This window comes from Triticum urartu, chromosome 3 (genome assembly GCF_003073215.2).
Source record: "Triticum urartu cultivar G1812 chromosome 3, Tu2.1, whole genome shotgun sequence".
NCBI lineage: Eukaryota > Viridiplantae > Streptophyta > Magnoliopsida > Poales > Poaceae > Triticum > Triticum urartu.
The window spans coordinates 260532920-260555948 of record NC_053024.1 but is presented as its reverse complement, the minus strand read 5'-3'; the positions used below and the strand labels follow the sequence as shown (position 1 = coordinate 260555948).

The 23029-nt window shown below is 40.7% G+C and overlaps 1 protein-coding gene and 1 long non-coding RNA gene across 4 annotated transcripts; one reads left to right on the top strand and one right to left on the bottom strand.

Annotated features, from left to right (window-relative positions):
* The first annotated feature begins 7104 nt into the window (after positions 1-7104).
* On the top strand, positions 7105-11996 carry LOC125543781. 2 transcript variants are annotated; one of them, XR_007298760.1, is made up of 3 exons: positions 7105-7338; positions 8601-8655; positions 11734-11996. It is a non-coding gene; the product is annotated as an uncharacterized LOC125543781 (long non-coding RNA). The 2 variants fall into 2 exon arrangements; XR_007298761.1 differs by having other exon boundaries at positions 7118-7338; positions 8598-8655.
* Positions 11997-12739: 743 nt separating this feature from the next.
* LOC125543780 lies at positions 12740-22587 on the bottom strand. Of its 2 annotated transcripts, none has more exons than XM_048707247.1 (9): positions 22407-22587; positions 19999-20172; positions 19219-19624; positions 18807-19075; positions 17655-17723; positions 17523-17579; positions 14385-14437; positions 14225-14300; positions 12740-14069 (listed from the first exon to the last, which is right to left on the bottom strand). In XM_048707247.1, the coding sequence occupies exons 1-9, from the start codon at positions 22448-22450 to the stop codon at positions 12998-13000; spliced, it is 2220 nt and encodes a 739-aa protein (XP_048563204.1). In that variant the 5' UTR covers positions 22451-22587; the 3' UTR covers positions 12740-12997. The 2 variants fall into 2 exon arrangements, with proteins under 2 accessions (XP_048563204.1, XP_048563205.1); XM_048707248.1 differs by lacking the exon at positions 22407-22587 and adding an exon at positions 22279-22297.
* Positions 22588-23029: the final 442 nt, after the last annotated feature.

Below are 23029 nucleotides of genomic sequence, written 5' to 3'. Positions count from 1 at the left end.
GGGCATATGTAAACCATGAGACTGGGCTTTGGACTTACTTTGCGACATGTAGAGCATTTGTTGGTGAAGCGTGCCATGTCACGGAACATCTTTGGCCAAAAGTACTTGAAGGAGAGTGTGGTGAAGGTCTTGTCGCGTCCAAAATGTCCCATGATTCCACCTTCGTGAGCCTCTTGCAAAAGCAACAAATGAAGAGAAGACTTGGGTATACAAAGCTTGTTAGCGCGCATAAGGTAGCCATCTTTGAGATAAAAGTCCTCCCGACAAGTATGAGTAAGATATTTGGCATAAGGAAGTGCAAAAGAAGGATCATTCACATAAAGATCTTTAATATGCTCAAAGCCAATAACATTCAACTCTAGTTGAGTAACAAGCATGCATATGCGGGAAAGAGCATCCGCCACAACATTTTCTTTGCCCTTAATGTACTTGATCACATAAGGAAAAGATTCAATAAATTCACTCCATTTAGCATATGTCGTTTATTCAACTTGGTTTGGCCTTTTAGATACTTAAGTGTCTCATGATCGGTATGTATCACAAATTCGTGTGGGCGAAGATAATGCTCCCAAACATGCAATACTCGCACTAAAGCATATGATTCTTTGTCATATATAGGATAGTTAAGTTGAGCACCGGAAAGTTTTTCGCTAAAATATGCAACGACTCGCTTTTCTTGCATCAAAACTCCACCAATACCATGACCGCTAGCATCACAATGAACCTCAAAAGTTTTGGTGAAATCAGGAAGTTCTATATGCACAAGTTCTGGAAACGCGGTATTATCCTGGCGGTGACATATTTTCAGTTGTTCCGATGGCGGGCATGAGCTACACTTGGTGAAGCATTAAGGGCCTGGAGTTAGTTAAGGAGGATCTGGTGTGTTGAAACAGGGGGAGAAGATAAAGATCTGGTCTGACCCTTGGCTCCCAAGACCGAGAGATTAGTTCATGCGGCCATTAATGAAGCAGGGTGCACACCTTCCCACACAGGTCTCGAAGCTGATCGATCCAATATCCAACGGCTGTGTTAGATAATAACGAGAAATAAACGAGACAGAGAGACACGGATTTTACGTGGAAACCCTTGCGGGAGAAAACCACAGACGCACGAAGGCGCAATCACTATGAGGAGGAGTATTGCAAGTATGAGACGATAGACCGTCTTTAGGTATGACTACATGGGGTATATAAGAGGGCAATACATGAGAGTCCTTGGAGGACAAGTAAACGAGTTGTACTTGTACGAGTCGGTACCAACGCAAAGGCCCACACCGTATGTACTACGTCTAGTCCAATACGGCAGAATTTGGATCACAATTTAACAATCTCCACCTTAAGCCAAATTCTCTCCAGTAGTCGAAGAAAGTGAATAACTCCATCCAAATCAGCTTAAACACCTTGTGCGTCAAAGTCCATAGGACTAGTGAGAAATACCAACTAAGCCTGAGCAAAGCTCAAACTTATTGGTCGGAACTGGCTTTGTCATCATATCAGCGGGATTATCATGAGTACTTATCTTGCATACCTTCAAATCACATTCAGCAGCAACATCTTGAATATAGTGATATCTGACATCAATGTGGTTTGTTCTCTCATGATACATTGGATTCTTTGTAAGATATATAGCACTTTGACTGTCACTAAATACGGTAGGGCAAGATGAATCTCCACAAAGCTTAGCGTACAAACCTCTCAACCAGATAGCTTCTTTGCATGCCTCAGAAATAGCCATATACTCGGCATCAGTAGTGGAACAAGCCATAATAGAATGCAAAGTTGCTCTCCAACTCACAGCACAACCACCAATGGTGAAAACATAACTTGTGAGTGATCTTCTCTTATCCAAATCACCAGCAAAATCAGAATCAGCAAAACCAACAAGTCCATCTCTAGTTTTCCCAAACTGTAAATAAGCATTAGAAGTGCCTCGCGGGTATCTGAAAATCCACTGAACTGCTTTCCAATGCTCTTTTCCGGGATTAGCCATGTATCTACTCACAACACTCAATGCATAAGATAAATCCGGAAGAGAACAAACCATGGCATACATAAGTGAACCAACTACACTCGAATAGGGAACTCTAGACATGTACTCAATATCTACATCTGACTTAGGACATAAAGCTGATGATAATTTGAAGTGTGCAGCTAACGGAGTACTTACTAGCTTGGCATTATGCATATTAAAATGATGAAGAACTTTATCAATATATCCCTTTTGACTTAGATATACTTTTCCAGATGGTCTATCTCTGGATATTTCCATGCCAAGTATTTTCTTTGCTGCACCCAAATCCTTCATCTCAAATTCATTACTCAATTGCTTCTTTAGTTCATTAATCTCTAACATACTCTTTGCAGCAATTAGCATATCATCAACATAAAGGAGCAAATAATTAGTTGAAACTTTGACAGTTTTCAAATAAACACAGCTATCATAATTAGACCCTTTGAAACCTTGAGAGAGCATAAAGGTGTCAAATCTCTTGTACCACTATCTAGAGGATTGCTTCAATCCATAAAGAGATTTCTTTAACTTGCAGACAAGCTTTTCTTTTACAGGAATAACAAAACCTTCAGGTTGTTCCATATAAATATCCTCTTCTAATTCTCCATGTAAGAATGCAGTTTTAACATCCAATTGTTCAAGCTCAAGATCATGCATGGCAACAATACTGAGTAAAGTGCGAATAGAGCTATGCTTCACAACAGGAGAAAAGACTTCGTTATAGTCAATACCTGGAATCTGACTGTAACCTTTAGCAACTAACCTTGCTTTATATCTTGTCTCATCATTAGGAGAAACACCTTCTTTGCTCTTGAAAACCCACTTGCAACGAATAGGTTTCTTCTCTCTGGTAATTTTACTAAATCCCAAGTGCCATTCTTTTCAAGTGATTCCATCTCATCATGCATAGCGGTCATCCACTTATTACTATCACCGGAAATAATAGCCTTGGAATATGAAGAAGGCTCAGCATTACCTTCAATTTCTTCTGCAACAGGTAAAGCAAAAGAAACAATATTGCACTCTTCAATTAACCTATCAGGTTTATTAATACCCCGTCTAACTCTGTCACGTGCGAGATTCCAACTGGGTAGAACAATAGGCTGATTTGGAGTGGGAGTGACATGATCATCATCAACGACGGGTTCATCATGTGCATCAACATTTTCATTACCGGATGTATCACCTGAATCAATAACATGCTCCACCTGAACAGTAGGCTCCTAAACAATAGGCTGTTGTTCACTCTCAACAGGAACATTAGTAGATGAAACATCTTGTAACATAGCAGATTCATTAAAGACAACATTTCTGCTAATAACAACCTTCTGGGTTTCAGGATTCCACAATTTAAAACCTTTAACACCAGACTTATAACCAAGAATGATGCACTTAAGAGCCCTAGGCTCCAACTTACCATTATCAACATGAGCATAAGCAGTGCAACCAAAAACTCTCAACTGTGAATAATCAGCGGGTGAACCAGACCATACCTCAATTGGAGTTTTCTTATTAAGAGCAATAGATGGTGAACGGTTAATGAGATAACAAGCAGTGGAAGCAGCCTCAGCCCAAAAATGCCTATGCAAACCTGCATTGGACAACATGCAACGGGCTCTGGAAATAATGGTCATGTTCATACGCTCAGCAACACCATTTTGTTGAGGAGTATAAGGAACGGTGTAGTGTCTGACAATGCCTTCAGACTTGCAATAATTCTTAAATTGCTTAGAACAGAATTCCATACCATTATCAGCGTGAATTATTTTTACCTTCTTTTCAGTTTGTCTTTCAATCATAATCTTCCACTCCTTAAATGTTGAGAATGCTTCATGTTTATGCTTCAAAGAAATAAGGCCAAACTTTTCTCAAATAATCATCAATAATAGTCAGCATGTAACTAGCACCACCTAGTGACTTTTTTCGAGATGGTCCCCATAAATCAGAATGAACATAATCAAGAATACCTTTAGTTGTATGAACCGAAGTGTTGAACTTCACCCTCTTGTGTTTGCCAAAGATACAATGCTCACAAAATTTCAGTTTACCAGGTTCATATCCATCAAGAAGACCTCTCTTATTTAACTCTGCTAAACCAAGTTCACTCATATGTCCAAGACGCATATGCCAAAGGTTAGCAGCATCACAATCAGAATTCTTTAAAACAACTGGAGTGGCGTTACCTGAAACTGTAGGACCTCGAAGGTAATAAAGACCATTGGTCGAACTTAAGTCACCTTTCATCACAATAAGGGAGCCTTTGGTGACCTTCAAAACACTATCTCCATCTGAATACTTATACACCTTTGCATCAAGGGCACTAACAGAGATAAGATTTCTCTTCATCTTCGGAATATATCGAACATCTATCAAAGTTCTGATTGTGCCATCAAACATCTTGATTCAAACGGAACCTATGCCTTCAATCTTGCATGGTGAATTATCAAAACCCAAAACGGAACCAGCTGAAGTAGTGGAATCAGAAGTATTAAACCAATCTCTATGTGGACACATATGAAAAGTACAAGAAGTGTCAAGTACCCATTCATCATTGATCTCAGCACATCCAGCAATAACGACAAGAGCATCATCAGAACTATCATCACGAGCAACGTTAGCAGAATTTTCACCTTGTTTGTCACCTTTCCTCTTTTCTTTATTATGCAACTTGAAACACTCCGAGATGTCGTGCCCATCTCTCTTGCAATATTTCTTGTCTCTGGATTGCGACCGGCCCCTGTAGCCATTTTTACTTTTGCCTCTGTTTCCATTATTGGAGTTATTCTCCTTTGTCCTGCCACGAACATATAATCCCTCGGCTTGGGATGAACTCAAACCATCCTGAGGCACCATTAATTCATCTTCTCCTCAGAGTTCAAAGCTTCATAAACCTCATTAAGCGTGAGAGTATCACGACTGTATGATATGGTGTCTCTAAAATTGGTATAGGAACTTGGCAGTGACCAAAGTAACATTAAAGCAGTATCTTCCTCTTCATACTTAACCTTCATTGCAACTAGATCAGATATGATCTCTTTAAATTCTGAAATATGATTCAAAACATTACCTCCCTTGGGTAACCTGTGCAGGAATAATTTTTGCTTCAGATGCATCTTGTTGGTAAGATCTTTAGTCATACAAATCCCTTACAGCATTAACCATAGAGCGGCGGCAGTTTTCTCGCTCAAAACTTCCTGCAAAATATTATTATGCAAATGGAGTTGAATTTCTGACAAAGCCTTACGATCAATTCTTTTCTCCTCATCGGTCCAGTCCTCAATTCGGTTCTTCCCAAAACTATCCAGTGCTTCATCATAGTCGGTCTGTGCCAACAACGCCCGCATCTTGACTTGCCATAGGGTAAACCTTGTGTCACGGTCTAGCGGCGGAAAATCGTACTTCATGAAAGCCATGAGTGGATAAATCTTTGTACACAAAGTAGTACAAACCCGTAGAAAAATTCTTGACAGAATTTAATATGCGGATCGAACAACTAGAAAGATGGCACCTGGAACAGTCTTCGGTGGCTGTAGCAATTGACGATGATGGATAAACCAAACTAGTAATCTAGTAGTACTAGCCAATTTACGTGGTGATGGATCGCTGGTTCAACTTTGTCTTGACTTGGAAAAGTAGCAAGCAGTAGCACCCGTGTGGATGTCCTCGAGACTTGAGTGCGTCCAATCAGCGAACAGGCTGCAGCGGAAATTCACGATCTCGACGACTTGAAGCCTGTACGCACAGCAGCGGCAACTCGCCAGGTCACGTTGGGAATTGGAGCCTCAGCTGCAGCGTGCAACGAGACCAACCTTTGACTGGACAGATCGCCTGAAGCAGCACACAACACCCCCGCCAAAAAAACTCTTGAACCCTATCCGTCTCGGCTTCGTATGGCGGCGTAGTAGAAATCGACCCAGATGGATCGCCTGGTCGCGTCGGCGGCGGTGCACAGACGGAACCCTAATTCTCTCGCCTCATCTCGTATCTGCAACTTGGCTCTATATACCACTTGTTAAATAATAACGAGAAATAAATGAGACAGAGAGACGTGGATTTTGCGTGGAAACCCTTGCGGGAGAAAACCATGGATTCATGAAGGTGCAATCAATATGAGGAGAAGTATTACAAGCACGAGACGACAAACCGTCTTTAGGTACGACTACATGGGTTATATAAGATGGCAATACATGAGAGTCAATGGAGGACAAGTAAACGAGTTGTACTCGTACGCGTCGGTATCAACGCAAAGGCCCACACCGTATGTACTACGTCTAGTCCAATACGGTAGAATTTGGATCACAATTTAACAAGCTGGGATACTGAGCTTGTCATGCAAACCTTCCATGCAGAGGATGCAAGCTAAAGCTAATCCTATCCATTCCCGTCTTTGAGCAACATGACGACTTTGTTGCATGGTATTACGACTCTCGGGGTCTCTTCTCTACCAAATGTGCCTACAGGGTACACATCGATCTGGTCCGGCAATAGAGCAACAAACCACATAGAGAGGGAATCGAGGGAATGAACTCTCGCAAGAAAGTGTGATCGGGAATTTGGAAGATGGACTGTTCAGGCAAGGTCCACCATTTCCTGTGCCGGTTTGGGCACAACAGTCACCCTCTGCACATGAATATTGAACTTAGGGGAGTCGAACTGGACAGAAGATGCGCGTCATGCGACCACTTCTTTGAGGATGATGGTCGCTTCTTCTTCAGATGCAAATTAGTTAAGGCTCTATGGCGGGAGACAGGTCTTGAAGGCGAGCGCCAAGCTAATGGGGGCATTCGCCCCTTCAAGTGTTGGAGTTAGTCCTTGCCCTACCAAACATTAAAAAGCTCCAAGTGATCTTCTTGTTGTGGCGCTGGTGGAATGAAAGAAATCGCATTAGACACGGTGAGAGGAAGATGTCAGCGCAAGAATTTGCTAGTCAGATCAAAGTTCTGTCGAACCTCCGGCACAGACCACAGTTGTCACGCCATGTAGATGGAAGCCACCTGAGGCCGTGTTTGGCACACCGGGATCGAAGGGTTTTTTTAGTGGATTTTCCCCTTCGGGCTTAAAAGCCCCTAAAAGCCCAACAGAAGCGTTTGGTGCACTGGGCTTCAACCGGGTCAGCCCCGAATATCCCGTCTGATCCTCCCCGATCCACGGGGCTTTCCAGCATCGAGGGGTACCTCGCGTCTCACACGCCTCATGCGGGAGGGAGAAGAGACGCGGCCGCGGTCACAAGAGACGGCGAGAACCGCGCGCAGCCGCCGTCGTCGCTGCTAACGCCGTCGGACGCCTGCTTCCTCTTCTTCCTAGGGAAAGCTGGCCTTCTCCCCCGAGGTACACCACCCCCTTCCCCTCCCTCATCTTCGTCTAGGGTTTCCGCCGCCAGTCCTCCGTTCGCCTCGTCCTCCCCGGCGAGCTCGCCAAGCACATCGTCCCTGAGAGCCACCACCGGCTCCTCTCCCTTTTCCAGCACCACCGCTGTGAGAGGCCCTTCCTGTTGTTCCTCTGCCTGCTTCCCCATCACATTCCTCCTCCCCCTGTTTGAAGTTAGTTGCCGCTAGCTCTGGACTACTATTCAAGACAACTCCAACCCTTTTTTGATGTCATTTATGTGTGCCTTAACATTATACATGTAGATGCTCAAGTAGGATCTCTACCTTTCGGTACTGATTTTATACTCCATAGTAAAAAATCCCATTATTATTAGCATATAGTACTCCTATATCTGATATCAAAGTAACAAAATAAGCCGACCATTTTGTGTTAGATATTGATAATTGGATGTAGTGTAGAAATGTGAGGAGAGAATCATTTTGTTGCACATAAGTTTCATTGGTATATCATCGGTCTGATTAATTTTGACACTATGTGCTAAAAATATAGCATTGTTTAGAAACAATATGCATTTTGTCGCCTAATATGGGAAATATTAGGGTCAATTCTACTACTTTTTTTCTCTACTAGTTCTTTTACATTCAAGTCTAGCAGTAGCTTTGTTTCAAATATGTAAGGAATAACTTTTGAAAGGACACTACCTGCTACCTTATACATCTATTTGTTGAATGTTCAACTTTGAAAAATGCAGTAAACACATATTCTGAAGTTAGAACTGCTGTAGCGTCACTCTGTATATCTTGCTTGCATCTTGTCTGAATAAAGTTGAAAGTCAAGAAATAACTGAACCATACTGGCCCAGAGCAGCAAGCAGGGAACTAATTGAAACCATTTTTTTGTTCAATCAGTGAGAGAAAGGTACAGTGAGTTTTTCATATTTAAGTTACAAAGATCAGCAAGGCATGCCTTCTTGCAGTTTGACAACCTGATGAGAAAACATGTCGAAGTTAACTGTTACTGGTGTGATTTGCTAAGATGAGTAAAATACATGCAGACAAGAGCTGGAAATCAATTTCTCATCTGAGATGACTAGTTGTAGTATATTTATGTGGTTGCTAACTGAGCATATGCATGTACATGTCTAACTAAGAATATACTTAAGCTCTTATTCCTGATTAGCTTAGAACAAACATTTATGATGCTCTGTTATAACGTAATAGCGAGCTCTTTGTTATCTTACATGTTCATCAAACTGCAAGAAGTGAGTGCGGTCATGTGGCTTCGGAGCGAAATGGATGAGTTGCCTACCTAGAAGAGGTATTTTGATTTGGTTCGTAATGTTCTTGCTTGCTTGGTCTTGTTCTTAAGCTCCTATTCCTGATTAGCTAGAAATCAATTTCTCATCTCCGAACTGAGACTACACTTAAGCTCCTATTCCTGATTAGCTTGGAACAAACATGTTTTTCTTGTGAATGAATGCTTTGTCTGCATACTAATTTGAATAAAGGGCAAATAACAGGAAGAAACTGAACCATACTGTTTGGCAATCAGCAATAAAGTAATTGTAGAGTTTTTGTTAGAGAAATAGATACAATTTGATAGTGAACAATCATACTAAATCTAATATATTTTTTTAGTTGTATATATGATCTGTACATATAAATTTTTAGTTTTGATCTGTACATATATATGATCTGTACTGTATATGCAAAGAGTTTCTGTCAACCTTTTCTCTGCAGTGTATATATGGTCTATACGTATAAAATTTTAGTTGTGAGTTTCTAGTGCTAGTACTCGATGTGAGATATCTATGTGACCTGATGGTAGAGCTTGCTTTCTCTATTTGCATCAAGTTAAATCTGGCTCAAGTACATCACATATAAATTTTGTTTGAGGCCTGCTTCGGTAGACCCCCCCCCCCTCCACAAACCGTATAAGAGCGGTACAGTCATTTCATCAATCCGTATACTCATATGCTTATGTGACACATACGAGACATCATACCCACTTTTTATTAAATTTCAGAAAATAGCGCAGGCACCATGTATCGAACTCAAGATCTCTTGGTCTAAGGAAAACCACATTAACCAACTAGAACAACCTAATGCTTGGGTATTTAAACTTCTTTTCTTCTACTTCAGTTTGTTGAATCGGTATTGTTATCACTATTTCTTTTTCGTTTTTTCTATTTATTTTTTTAATTTTTTAATTTTTGTTTCTTTTTTATTTTCTGAAAATTCTCACACTTATTGTTTTTTGAATTAAAAAATTGCTTTTTAAAATTCTGTTCATAAAGTACAGATATTCGCATTTTAAGAAAATAGTGCATATATGTCAAAAAATTGTTTGTTTAATAGAAAATGCTCATATCAATATGATTAAATTTCTGAACATCTATTAAATAGAAAAAATGTTCATTTAAACAAAAAATGTTTGTTCATTATTCGTTTAAATAGGAACATGCTCACATAAAAGAAGCGGACACTTTTAAAATTTCAGAGCATCTATTAAATAGAAAAAGGGAAATGAAAATAAATCATTTAGCGACCGGTTTACTGTTCTTTTTTGTTTATTTTCATTCTTGTTGTTTTTCGTTTTTCATTCTTTTTTCTTTCAAAAAATGCTCACATCAATAAATGGACCCAAATTTTTTCCACACACTAGTATCACCATGTCAAGTATCCATGATAAGTTTCATTGAATTATGACCTTTTATACATTTTCTAGGGTTTTCCTAGTGAAAAAAACCCTAAAACACTAGTCGAACGTGACGCAACATGCGTTCGGTGTCCAAATGTCTTCAAAATTTCGATGGAGGCCTGCCATTAGCATGCTCACATGCTGGCAAAATTTGATGTCATTTCATGCATGGAAAGAAGCACACCATATTCAAAGGTGGTGGTTTGAGTAGGCCGGCAGGGCAAGTCTGGTTGCACTTTTTTCACACCAATAAAATGAAACCAATTTTTTTCGAAACACTAACATCATCATGCAAAGCATCCATGATAAATTTCACTGAGTTCTGACTTTTTATGCATTTACTAAGGTTTTCCCGTGAAAAAAAATCTTAAAACACTAACCGAACGTGACACAATGTGCGTTAGGTGTCCGAATTCCTTCAAATTTTGCATGAAGGCCAGCCCTGAGCATGGCCACATACTGACAAGTTTTGGTGTCATTTTGTGCATGGCAAGAAGCATATCATGTTCAAAGGTGATGGCTCGGGTAGGCCGGTAGGGCAAGTCTGGATGCACTTTTTTCACATCAATAAAATGGACTCAAATTTGTTCCACACACTAGTATCACCATGCCAAGCATCCAAGATAAATTTCAAAGAACGCTCATTAAGAAAGAGGAGGGAGTTTAATTACAACTTGATCATTGACTTTTAGATAATTTTTAAAATAAATAATTAGGAATTCAAGAAAGTTCACAAAAAAATTAAAAAGTTAACTGAATTTTAAGAAAGCTCATTGATCAGAAAAAGTAAAACAAGACTTCATCATTTTTGGGAAAAGTTCACAAATTCGAAAAAAGTCATTGATTTTTTTAAAAAATCAAAATAAAAAAATATTTTTTCAATAAAACTTTATCAATTTTGTAAATAAGTCCATTGATTTAAAAAAAGTTCATTCATTTTTAAAATAAAATTCATCATTTTTATAAAAAGTTCAATTCTTTTTTAAAATCACTGATTAGAGAAATAGTTCATGAATTTGGGGAAAAAACTTCACCATTTTTGGAAAAAAAAGTGCACCCACTTTGAAGAAAAATTCACGACTTTGAATTTTTTTCTTCATTTAAAAAAATCACGAATTTTAAAATCTTTACGCATTTAAGAAAGAAAAGGGAAACAAATAAAGAAAAGGAAAAATAAAGCGGAAAAGAAAACCAAACAGGATATAGTGCGCTTTCCGGTGTTCTATTTTTAGTCAAAAAAAATATCTAGCACGTGTTGTTCAGTTGCCCGGTTGGTTAGTGCGCCTGTGCTAATTACTGGTGTAGGGCGGTTCGAATCCTCTGCGGCACTTACTTATTTTTGCGGTTTTAGAAAATAAAAAACATGATGTATGGGCCGGTCCAGCGCGGGAGGATGTGCGCGTTCATTCACGGACTAAAAATATAAATATTACTATCATGCCCCTTCATATGAAGAGGTATGGGCTAATCTGAGCCGTCCTTGTGTTTAGGGGGTCTACCGAAGCAGAAGTGATTTTGTTATACTTTTTGACAAAGGAGAGCGAGTCCATCTGTTTCAGATCATGAAGTATAAGAAACAGACTCTATGCCATATTTCCCCCCTGTTTTCTTTCTTGAGAAAGTATTTGAAGTACTCTTGTAGCTGTGAATTGTTTGACTGGGTGTCTAATGTTCTGATTGACTTGCTGCTTTCAGGGATGCGATGGAACTGAAGTATGCATGTGCGTCGGCGTCGAAACTGAAACTATGTTGGGAAGCAGAAACCGAATTTAAGTGATGTTTGTGTTGCACCCTAGGTGTTGTTGGTACATTCTGATGCATGCCTGTGTATGGCCTTTGATGTTCTTAGTTTATATGCCATTGTTCTTAAAGATTATGATTTGTTGCTTTCAGTAGTACTTGATGATATGGCCATTGATGCTTCAGCGTGTTCAGCAGTAAAGATCAGATTTTAATCAGTGTGTTGTTGAAGTTCATGTTTAAAATGGACCAAATTTGTCCCTGCATGCCAAACACTCTATATGGATAGATGGGGAAGGGGTTTGGGAGGGGGAAGGGGATTTAGAGGGATTTGGTGCGGGGGAGGGGTTCACCAAATCCCCAATAATCCTTGAAAACCCTTGGTGCCAAACATGGCCTGAATGGGTTATGCTGAACTTCGATGCTTCTTTCATGGTGTCTTCGGGAACGGCCGGCTGGGGCTGTATTGCCAGAGACTCGACGGGCGATGTCTTTTTTGCTGCTGCTGGTACCGTCTTGCACCAATCGGCGGCTCTACAGGCTGAGGCCGCAGCCCTCATGAAAGCAATCAATCTTGCCAAGGGGTTTGGAATGGGCCGGGCGGTGTGATCTTCCCCTCAAGCAAGCCAATGACTCAAGTTCGGCAGATCGGGAGTCCAAGTTTCAGCTACAGCTGGGCTTCATAGATTACAAAGTTAATTTTGATCAACGTGAATGTAATGTCCCAGCTCATTTACTGGCGAGTTATAGTTCTGGGTCAGCTCTGATGACCGCATGTGGATCGCTAACCTGCCCCCCAATGTACTTGGTGGTTGGTGCCGTGGCCGGCGATATCGCCGCGTCCGCGAGTTAATGGAATGCATTGTGTTCCAGGTAAAGGTACTTGTATTTTCTGCATGGCATGTGTTTGATGAAATGTAGACATATGCCGCGGCTTATCAAGCGCTCCTAATTCACCCCCAAAAAATAGCCTGTCCCTGTGTCAGTTATATTCATTTGTGTGAAAACATTAACATATCATGTATACATGTACCAGTCTGGTTTCCGACAAGGATATAAAAGAGTCCCCATCGAACTTCACTATTAAAACTGTGCACTATCCATCCTCAAATATTCTTCTACATGGTGTAGATTGTAGAAGTATGCAGAGAGCGGCGTGTCGTATATATACTACCTATGCACAAAACTACGTACAACAACAGCTAGTCAGAAATTTGCATCACTTGCTATGCCCATTTGGTTCACCAGGTATCTCTTCATCTGCGCCTCTATACTCCATGGCACGATCCTTCTCCATTTCTGACTGAACTCTCTTCGGCTTCCTTAGTCGCACAGTGGTCTGCTTGATGCGGCCTTTACCTGCGTCAGCTGCTAAGGCCAGGCGGGACATAACATAGGACAAAAGCTCTTCCCTGTGTGAAAATGTGAAATCCAAATGAGCATACTCGAATTCATTATAGGAGACTTCAACACCAGCCTTCCGCATCAACTTGTAGTGCTTCTTCACCATGGTTGGTGAGATTACTCTGTCTCTTTGCCCAGCAACCAGGTCCATGGGGATGTCAATAAGACTGTAGTGAGCTCCCAGGTCCAATGGTTTTGGTGTTCCATACGCTTCCATGTTTGCCGCGGCACTTCCATAGTCATACATTTGGAACCTCTTCGCCCTCTTTATCTGTGCAAGATGGAGTACAACATGAAACGATACACCGGGCATGTCATCCATGTTGTAGTGAGGCAACCCAAGTACTCCCACCCAATTTGAACTGTCACCACCAACAACGTACCCCATAAGGGTTTGGACGAGACCACCCAAAGCTGGATAGTTGTGGAAATCCCTAGCTAATTTGTTCAGAAGCATCCTGAAGAATCGAGTTGGTATGTACAGCCCAGGCACAAGTGGAGCAAGTACTGGACCAACAAACAGGATGATCTTCTCCACCAAGCTGAACACCACATTTGAATCCTCGTGAAAACCGGCAGGAGATAGCAAGACCAATCTTGACAACCTGTGGGGCTTCTGCGCAATCCTTGATGTCACCACATACATCAACATAACTGCACCACCCAGGCTGTGGCAGACAGCACAGAGCTTATAAGGCTGATTTTTTGTCACGTCTTCCTCTGAAGTCTGTATTTCCGAATTCTTTATGTCACCATTTTGATCTTCCATTTCCTCCCCAATAAGATTCTGACTGCTGCCAAGTTCTGAAGTTTTAATCTTGTGAATTTCCTCGATTATTGCTGGCATATCTTTGGTTCCATGCTCATTGACAGAATATTTCCAGTACCTAACATGAATTGAGAAGGAGCATCAGAGATGAGCAAGCACAGTAACCAAATTGATTTGGCATATAGAGGAGTAAAAAATTATCTCAACCAATAAACTAATACAACCTCTGTTCATTAATATAAGACGGTCTAAAAAACAGGGAGTAGCACTTACTTGGAGGAAGAAAGATTTTTATCCATATGCTCTCTTGAAACCAAACCACGGAGATTTCCAAGAAAAACATCATAACCTACACGGAATCAAAAACGAGGAAAGAACTTCAGCATTTGCGGCCCAGCAGTGGAATACATTAAATCCAACTTTGATTACTGACCTTGATCATAAGCTGCAAATGCAGGTGAGCCAACAACACCATTTGATACCCAACTGCAGGGGAAACAAGAGGACAGATTTATATCGACACAGTACCATTATCCCCAAAAAGTTATACTCCCTCTGTTCATTTTTATAAGGCTTTGTAGATGTTTCAGACAATGTGCAAAACAGCACAATTTCACTTGTCTGAAACGACTTATAAAAGTGAACGGAGGGAGTACATTATCTCTCGGCAGCCATTCAGCACTAGAATTACCAACTATAAACAGTAATTTGTACTGTCACACTTAAGTTACTAATTTTCCAGGGAAAAGCACCGGAAGTAAATCTATGCCTACTAATAAAGTATCTATCGCTTCTTACCACCGTAATTTCGTCCGTCCCTTCTAATTTTCGTCCGTCCGTCTTAATTTCTTCGTACGTCAGCTTTCCCCATCCATGCGTCTCACGAAGCCTCCGTGTGCTGACGGCTGGTGGCCCAAAAGCCCAAATAATCACCCCTCCGTGTGTGCTGATGGCCAGTGGCCCAAAAAATCAGGCCGAGGCGCAAAAATTTGCGCGCTGGTCTGGAGTATCGAACTCGCGACCTCCTGTTCTACACAGGTCACAATACCAACGAGCTAGAACATGTTTGTGCGTTAAACAGTAGGTCAATTGCATCTTCAATAGTCCTACATCGACTCCTTAAATCTAACCGATCAAATTTATATACTTCTTTGACTTTCCCAGGTGTTAAGAAGCTGCCTCGGAGAAAGGAAAATAGAAGGTAATTAAACCGTTGAGATATGGAGATACACATGGAGCAGATAAGGGCCAATACGAGTCCGAGGTGTCGTCCCGCACGGCACCGTCCCGCCAGTGATGTCAACGGTGACAACAGAGATGCTTGTGAGACTGGACATGGATAAGGAGCTCTAGGCGTCAGCATGACGACGGTAATGCCACTGGGTGTCAACAACCAAAATAATTAGCGCCGCTCCTGTCCTTCCCGTGTGAAGGTTTGGGGTGCTGCGGTTGAAGTCGAGTCAGGACTTTGGTTACTTTAGAGCGGATCGAGCATAATTTAAGGAGGGGAGAACCTTGATTCACGTTGCATGATGCCATTGCATGCAGGTTTGCTGCTGCATGCGCTGCTCATACCCAGCAAAATAAAACGTGACGCGTACAGCCGGAAAGCGAAGCAACAGGGAAACACCTATGTTTACTACAACATAGTACAGCCTATATATAGCAGGAGCATACATGGGCTACGACAAAACAAATTGTCTTTCGGACACTCCACATAAAACACATTCAGAAATCATGGTCATAGGGTCTAATCTCAGTAAAGTTTGTGAACAAGGAAGAAGATGTCATGCCTAGCGTAACTGAAGGTACGGAGGAACAATTGCGTCTGTGTAAAATTACTTCAATAAAAATATTTCATGTATAATATTTTTATTGTCATATGTGAGTAACTCATTAGGATGGCTAATCTGCTGATGTGATATGCTTTCTCATTATGCATCAACATCCGATGTACAACCTAGTACTGAAGTTGGACGGGAAATATACATCCACCAATGTTATATTTTTGATGCAAAATCTAATTTGTTTCTTTTTTTAATGAACAAGAGTTGCATACAGTATAAGAAGCTCTAGTGCAGGCAAGCAATTTGGATCGCAGTCTTTTTACTGTATGATGTCAGTAACTCAATAGAAGTGTTGTGTATACGACATTTTTATTGTCAGTATGGTGCTTAATCTGCATTGTATACTAAATTATAAAAAAATTACCCTCATTGTATACTAAAATTATAACTTTCTGTTATACTCCCTCCGTTCCAAATTACTCGTCGCAGAAATGGATGTATCTAGAACTAAAATACATCTAGATACATCCATACCTGCGACAAGTAATTCGGAACGGAGGGAGTAGTTGATAATCTATATTTACTGCACTTATATTTGGTTTGTTCGTTGATATATACGCACACTATAAACCAAACGATGGGTAGTCAACCTAGCCTATGCTTGATTATAGTACTGAATATGCTTTCTCGGTGACAACCTAGCCCGTGCTTAATTATAGTACACATTATTCCTATTAAAAGCTGTATTAAATCCTAAATTTTTATTCTTCTGATAATGAAATGAATGTGAGGAATAACATCTTGCATTGGCAGAAGAAATATGTTTCAGTATTTCGAACTTTCTTATGCTTTGTATGTCTTTTCTTATGCATGAGTTTATTGTTTTCATTTCTGTTGGAGATGATTGTCTTTAACCTAACTCACAAATTGTACAATGTCTAAATTTCTTAGCCATTTGCAAAGATTGGTTGGCTGAAATCACAATTCTGCTTCATGTTATTCCGCAACATACATTTCCATCGCCATGCATATTGGGCTTAGGGGTGTGTGATCCTTTTTCTCCCGTTGCAACGCACGGGCATTTTTGCTAGTTAGTCACCTATAAAAACAATACTCCCTCCGTAAAGAAATATAACAGCGTTTAGATCACTACTTAATGATCTAAACGCTCTTATATTTCTTTGCAGAGGGAGTACTATCAAGGGGAGAGTACTGTAACTAGAGATACAATGATATATACAGTAACTTAACAACGACCAAGATAGCTCCACAACTGGTAGCACCCAAGGTCCCCTAGGAGGAAATTGACAACCTACAGCTTGCAGACAAGCTGTTTTTCGATGAAGGAGAGATTTTATGTGAGACAGCCCATCAAACATGGAGTCTTATCCCTTAATTAGAGTCCTAGTTGATTAAGCAACTTTGTTAGGAAAGAATCCAGTTAGTTTAGAGATCGTATTCGAGTTTGAACATATTAACCGGCTTATTAGTCAAGTCTTGTCTACTATATTAAGGGGCTGACCCCTCTCAACAAAGCAGAGAAGAATCATTCACTTTTATCTACTTCTCAGTAATTAGGAATTTAGGATTATGACAGTAGTAGATCGTTCCAATTATCACATTATGTTATCAAAAGAAAGAAATAGCAATACAGAAGGAATGAACCACAATATAGGATCAAGTGATCAATTAGCATAGCAACCAATAATCACGATTGAATAGCCAAACATCGAAAAATCTTCAATTATGTTGTCAAATTTCCAATTATAATTTCATAGGCTCACCCCATAGATGAGTCCAGTACTCCATGTTGCAACAACACAACCTTCCGTGAATCACGCCTAAACATGCCATGTGTCAAGTCCCATTCCATAATATTGGGAAAAGATAAGGGCAAGAAATAGCTATTTTTTCACCTGGGGATTCTCTCCAGCAGCAGAACATATCCATCTGAAGTAACCACCTTTATAGCCTCAAAAGGATACCTGGAAATAACGGCAGAATGGTTCCATCATTTATGGACAAAGTAATGTCATCAATACAAAGGGTCAAATCAATTATTGAAAAGGTTGTGCTACTATGTGGATTCGTAAACAGCATTGTTCATAAGGCGTCCCACCTTGGACGCTTAGGCAGCACCTGGCAGCACCTTGCAATTATGCCCGTTTTAAGCGCTTAGGCGTCAGGGCGGTTGGTGCTCGCCTTACCGCCTTATAAACAATTGTGGCTACAAAGCACCACACTTGTAAGGCTTAGTACAATGTAAGGTGCTTAGCAAGATGCTTAGTAAAATAAACCGAGTTTTTCTAAAGCACCAGTGCTTACCTCTACATGACAGGTGCTTAATTAAGCGTCTACCCTCTACAAATAAGCACCAACGCTTCAAGGAAAACTGGTTTATTTCTCTAAGCACCTTCCCTAGGCACCTTCCATTGTACAACGCCTAAACAGTTCAGACATATGGTCTAACTTCGCCACAACTAAGCATAGGGAAAGTGTGGCTACAAACTCAGCACCACACGTATGGTCAAAATCTGAGTCTATGACATGCGGGTCATATGAATAGTAAAGTCTGGCCAAGCCACACATGTGACGACCAACCAGACACCCACCTAAACCATTGTGGCACACCTGACCTTTAGGCATTGCAAGCTTCGGCTGGGAACCAAACAGTTAAAGGATTAATAAACATAATCATTCTAGGTGAAGCTTTCAACAAGCCACTCACTTAATTAATTTAAGCTAATCATACTACAGGAAAAGGCTATATATATTAGACAACACTGATTTTTTTAGCACTAATATGATATATGCTGGAAAAACGGAAATGCAGGCAGAACATTGTTGCATCGATACTTCAACAACATTTGGCCCTCGAGAGGACGGAGCCAGCAAACATCTCGTGTGTAGTACACTAACGGTAACTTGCACTCCTTAAAAATGCTTAAATCATCATTCGCAAAAACAACTTATCCATATCTACAAACAATTTTTATAATCTTGAACTTGCAACTAAGTACCAGATGTTTTAGCATGTTAACAAACATGGAAGGGTCAGAGGTACCTACCCAAGTTCAGTTATAACATCTTCACATGTCCGAGAATCTGTGTTCAATGCATGACGATATACGGTCTTCCTTTCAGTTGGAACTGGATTATCACTGCCAATGTTAGCTGTTGGCACATCAACAGCAGGACTACTGTTACCAACCCTGTTTCCATGAATCCACCAAAATAACTTCTGCCACACCTCAGAAGGAGAAAGAACATAATGTGCTCCTTTATGAACAACGTCAAAAACTGATTCAATGAATATCTCAACTGCCAAATGAACATCCTAAGAGAAAAGAAAAAAAGGAGTGAATGCCAAATGGATATACATACTTTTAAACAATCTTGAGGTTCCAGATTCCTGGCCTGGTATGGTGTAAGTAAATAAATAAATTACTAAACTGATTCCAATTTGTTCAAATATACTACCTCGACAACTCCGCGCCTTCTATCAGTCGTTCGTTGTAGGACTTGATCCTTCATGTGAATTGGTTTTTTCGCAGATATGCTCCTCGATAAATAAGGACTTTCTGGGGTTTTAGCAGATGCCCTTGATATCCGATATTTGACAGCATTGAACAAGACGAGCAGCAAAGAAAGGAAAATCTTCACAGGCCAAATAATCCAGGAAACTGCATATTTGATAGGCCTTCTCAATCGACGGTCATGTCTACCAAAGCTGCTTGTGTGTGACAATCGTGAACTTTGGGACAACGGAGAAGGAGGGCAGACAAACTCTTCATTGTCATCATCCCCAGGGACAGAGCCAGCAATTGATTCAAACTCCGAATCGGCAGAAAGTTCGTGAATGAACTCGTTAAATGAAGAGACCCCACTTTTTTTATCAGAAGTTCAAAACAAACAAGTGAGGTTGCAGAATTCAGAAATGGTTCAATGGTATTATCAACTTATCAAGCAAAAGAAGAAGCCATACTTAATCTATACTCCCTCTTTCTTAATCTATACTCCCTCTTTCTTTAGTGATCTAAACGCTCTTATATTAGTTTACAGAGGGAGCATATACTAGTAACAGGCAACATGGCAATGAATACTGATAACATGAGTTATCGGGCTAGAGAAAGAAGTACTCATGCAATGATGCAAGCGAAAAGAACCTAGCCCACATAGTACTCGCATATTATGAAAAAAAATATATTCAAAACTATCCAGCAACCAAAGAGAAGTGCCAAAAATTGAAACTGTGTTCACCTTTCCATCCAACGAGGAAGACGTGGCCCGCGAAATGCTGGCCTAAGTTCCCAGCCACTGACCCCTTCCAAAATGTTGGCTTTTCCAGGTAACAGTGTCAACAAGAGTGCTGATATTCCATTTATCAATCTCGCGATGTTGTTCAACGTCTCATATGTGAATGTCTTCACAGACCTGCCCAAACAAGTACAACGAGTTAAATACTCTAAACTATAAGTACAAAAGCTCAAAATAAGAGCAACTCAACTGAAACCTAGATGTTCCTGATCTTGTATGAAGGAAATGAAAACTGAAACTAACAACAATTAAGCTTTACGCTGCCAGGGTTAGGATATCTCAGAAGAAGCAAGGGGCTAAAGAAATTTGTGCAGAAATCACTAGCAATCAGCTTAGTCTATGGTCCTGGAATCACCCTACAGAGATTGATATAAGAAAAGCCAGGAAACATCTTACTCTTTTGCAATAATAAGTTATGAATTAACAATGCATTGTCATTTAGAAGGTAGAGCAAGTATTTAGCTGAGTTAGCATTGTTAATTTTAACTGTCAGAACCAAGTTCATCGGTATATTGTACTCCCTCTGATCCTAAATATTTGTCTTTCTAGAGATTTCAACAAGTGACTACATACGGAGCAAAATGAGTGAATCCACACTCTAAAATATGTCTATATACATCCGTATGTGATAGTCCATTTGGAATCTCTAAAAAGACAAATATTTAGGAACTGAGGGAGTATATACATAACATTTCACACTTCATCAACTGTTTCAAAGAGACAGAATAAAACAGAACACCAACATTTTTCGCCTATAATTATCAAATGGGCATCATCATGGAGATTGAAATTAACTATGAATTGTGTGTCATCTGCTCTACATAATACATTTATTTAGTGCTTACAACAAATCAGTAACATATTTTCAGCTATACCATCTCCTCTTTCATTAACAGGTGATTAATTCAAGCATTAGTAACAATTACTTTTAAGACAAGATTTCAAGCACTATTGACGTCATGCATCTAAACAAATGATTTATTAGACCATACCCACAGCCACATTCAGTTGCAAATAAGCGGTATCGGCCGCTTTCTACTTGTCATTTCAATCGTCAGAACTGTTACAAATACACACAGATTGAACATTTCTTTTACTAATCACGTCAATAAGAAATGTAAAAGATACTTGTACGAAGTACTTTGGGTCATAAATCCACAAAACATAGTTTCCATGTGATAACCCATGTAACTACATACACTACAGAACTTATAGAAAATCAATTGTTTATCCACTATAATCAATCTTGGGGCCAGAAATCCACTGTCCTTACTAAGACAATCAAAGTTTATCCACTATAATCCAACCATATCCATGCTTTTTATGGTATTTCTAGCAAAAATGCTAGACATACAAAGATTTACAAGCTTTTACAAGCTCTTTCCATCTAACAACCAATCACAAACCTCTCCCCCCCTGATTTTCAGGGGGGTGGGCCGTCCCGCTCACTTGTTGACCAATAAAAACTAACCTACCTGTAAAAGCCTGTAAACTGTTTGTACGTGTAGCATTGCCGTATTTCTAGCTGTGACTTTTTTTGTGAACAAGGCTATGGATTTATATTAAAAGACTTTCAAAAATACAAGGCATCCTAGAAAACAAGGAAATTACAACCAGGTCCTCAGATAGCCAAACAATCTTAATCTCCAGCAAGAGACGAACCATCTCCTAAAAAAAGTTCTGCCAGCTTCGCAGCGGCGGTGGAGAGAACGCCGCAGTGACCGAGGGAGAGCACGAACCACCAAAGAGCAATAGGAGTATGTCGCATCAGGGAGACACCCTAGGGGAGAAAATAAGACCACAGCCTCGTCGCTTTTGTAAAAACGGCCGGGGGAACATCACCGCGATCACCAAGGGCCGGCCACCAACAAGACTTCCCTAGCCGGGGGCCATCGACGCTGCTGGCTGCCCGCAATACCACCACCACAAAGAGCATGAAGAAGGGTACCATTACCTCGACACCAACACGAAGACATAAATCCAACACCGAAAGCCGAGAAAACAACCAAAGACCTAACTAGTGCGGAACAAGGCCCAAAGTCCGAGGGTGAGGGATTAGCAGACAGCGGGGGTGAGGGAGCCCCAAAGTCCGAGGCACAAGCTCCCTCTTCTCGCTAGATCTCTTCCCAAGACATATCTCTTTTCTAGTGGTAACTTGTGACAAGGCTAAAACTGCAGAATCTCCACCAGATAATTTAAACCAATTCAAAATCCCTAAATTACCCGGATTAATTCGCTGGTTTCGCCAACCCTAGCCAGCCATTCCTTCGAAGCGACGCAAACTAAGCGCAAGACAGAGACGAACAAGTACAAAACAGGGGGGGTGGGGGGGGCGGGGAGGCCCTGCTCACTCTTTGATGACGGCGATGACGTTGTCGACGAACTCCTGCAGCATTATCGGTGAGCGCGGATTAGGGCGCCAGCTTATGCTGGAGACCACGGGGAGGTGCGATGCAAGGACGGAGTCCGGGGAGAGGAGAGGAACGAAGATGAAAAGGCGCTGAGAGAAGAACCAAAACAAGGGTCGGGTGGGACCGGTCGGACAGTAGGGCATCTATTTTAGTAATTCTCAAAAAGAGAAAAAAAACACAAACGCATTATTTCCGTAGTCCTATTTGGGGAATTGTCTGGTCCACATATGCGCGAGCGCGAGAAGGTTGGGTTTAATGCTGTTTCGTCACATGACATATGAGACGAGTGCGAAGCTTATGGACCACGTGTCCAGAACTCGTTTGGCAAACATCCGGTGTGTACTGTTTTCTTTTTTTTAAAGAAAAAGCCTCATGGCATTTTATTCATCTCGTGGCAAGGTTACATCATGGAGAACATGCGGTAATAAGAATTTTGGAGCCTCATCGTCCCATTCATACAAAAGACCTTGCTCATAGCAGTACCTAGCTAGACGACGACTTTATTAATCCCAAGATGATATGTCAATCTTATTTTTCCAGAGGTGCCCGTAGCTGCAGGGTGT

Coding starts and splice junctions, on each gene's coding strand:
- LOC125543780 (XM_048707247.1), bottom strand. CDS start 22,450: ATGCTGCAGGAGTTCGTCGACAACGTCATCGCCGTCATCAAAGA. Junction 19,625..19,998: donor CTTCCTCGTTGGATGGAAAG/GTGAACACAGTT, acceptor TGATAAAAAAAG/TGGGGTCTCTTCATTTAACG. Junction 19,076..19,218: donor GAAGGCGCGGAGTTGTCGAG/GTAGTATATTTG, acceptor CTTTTCTCTTAG/GATGTTCATTTGGCAGTTGA.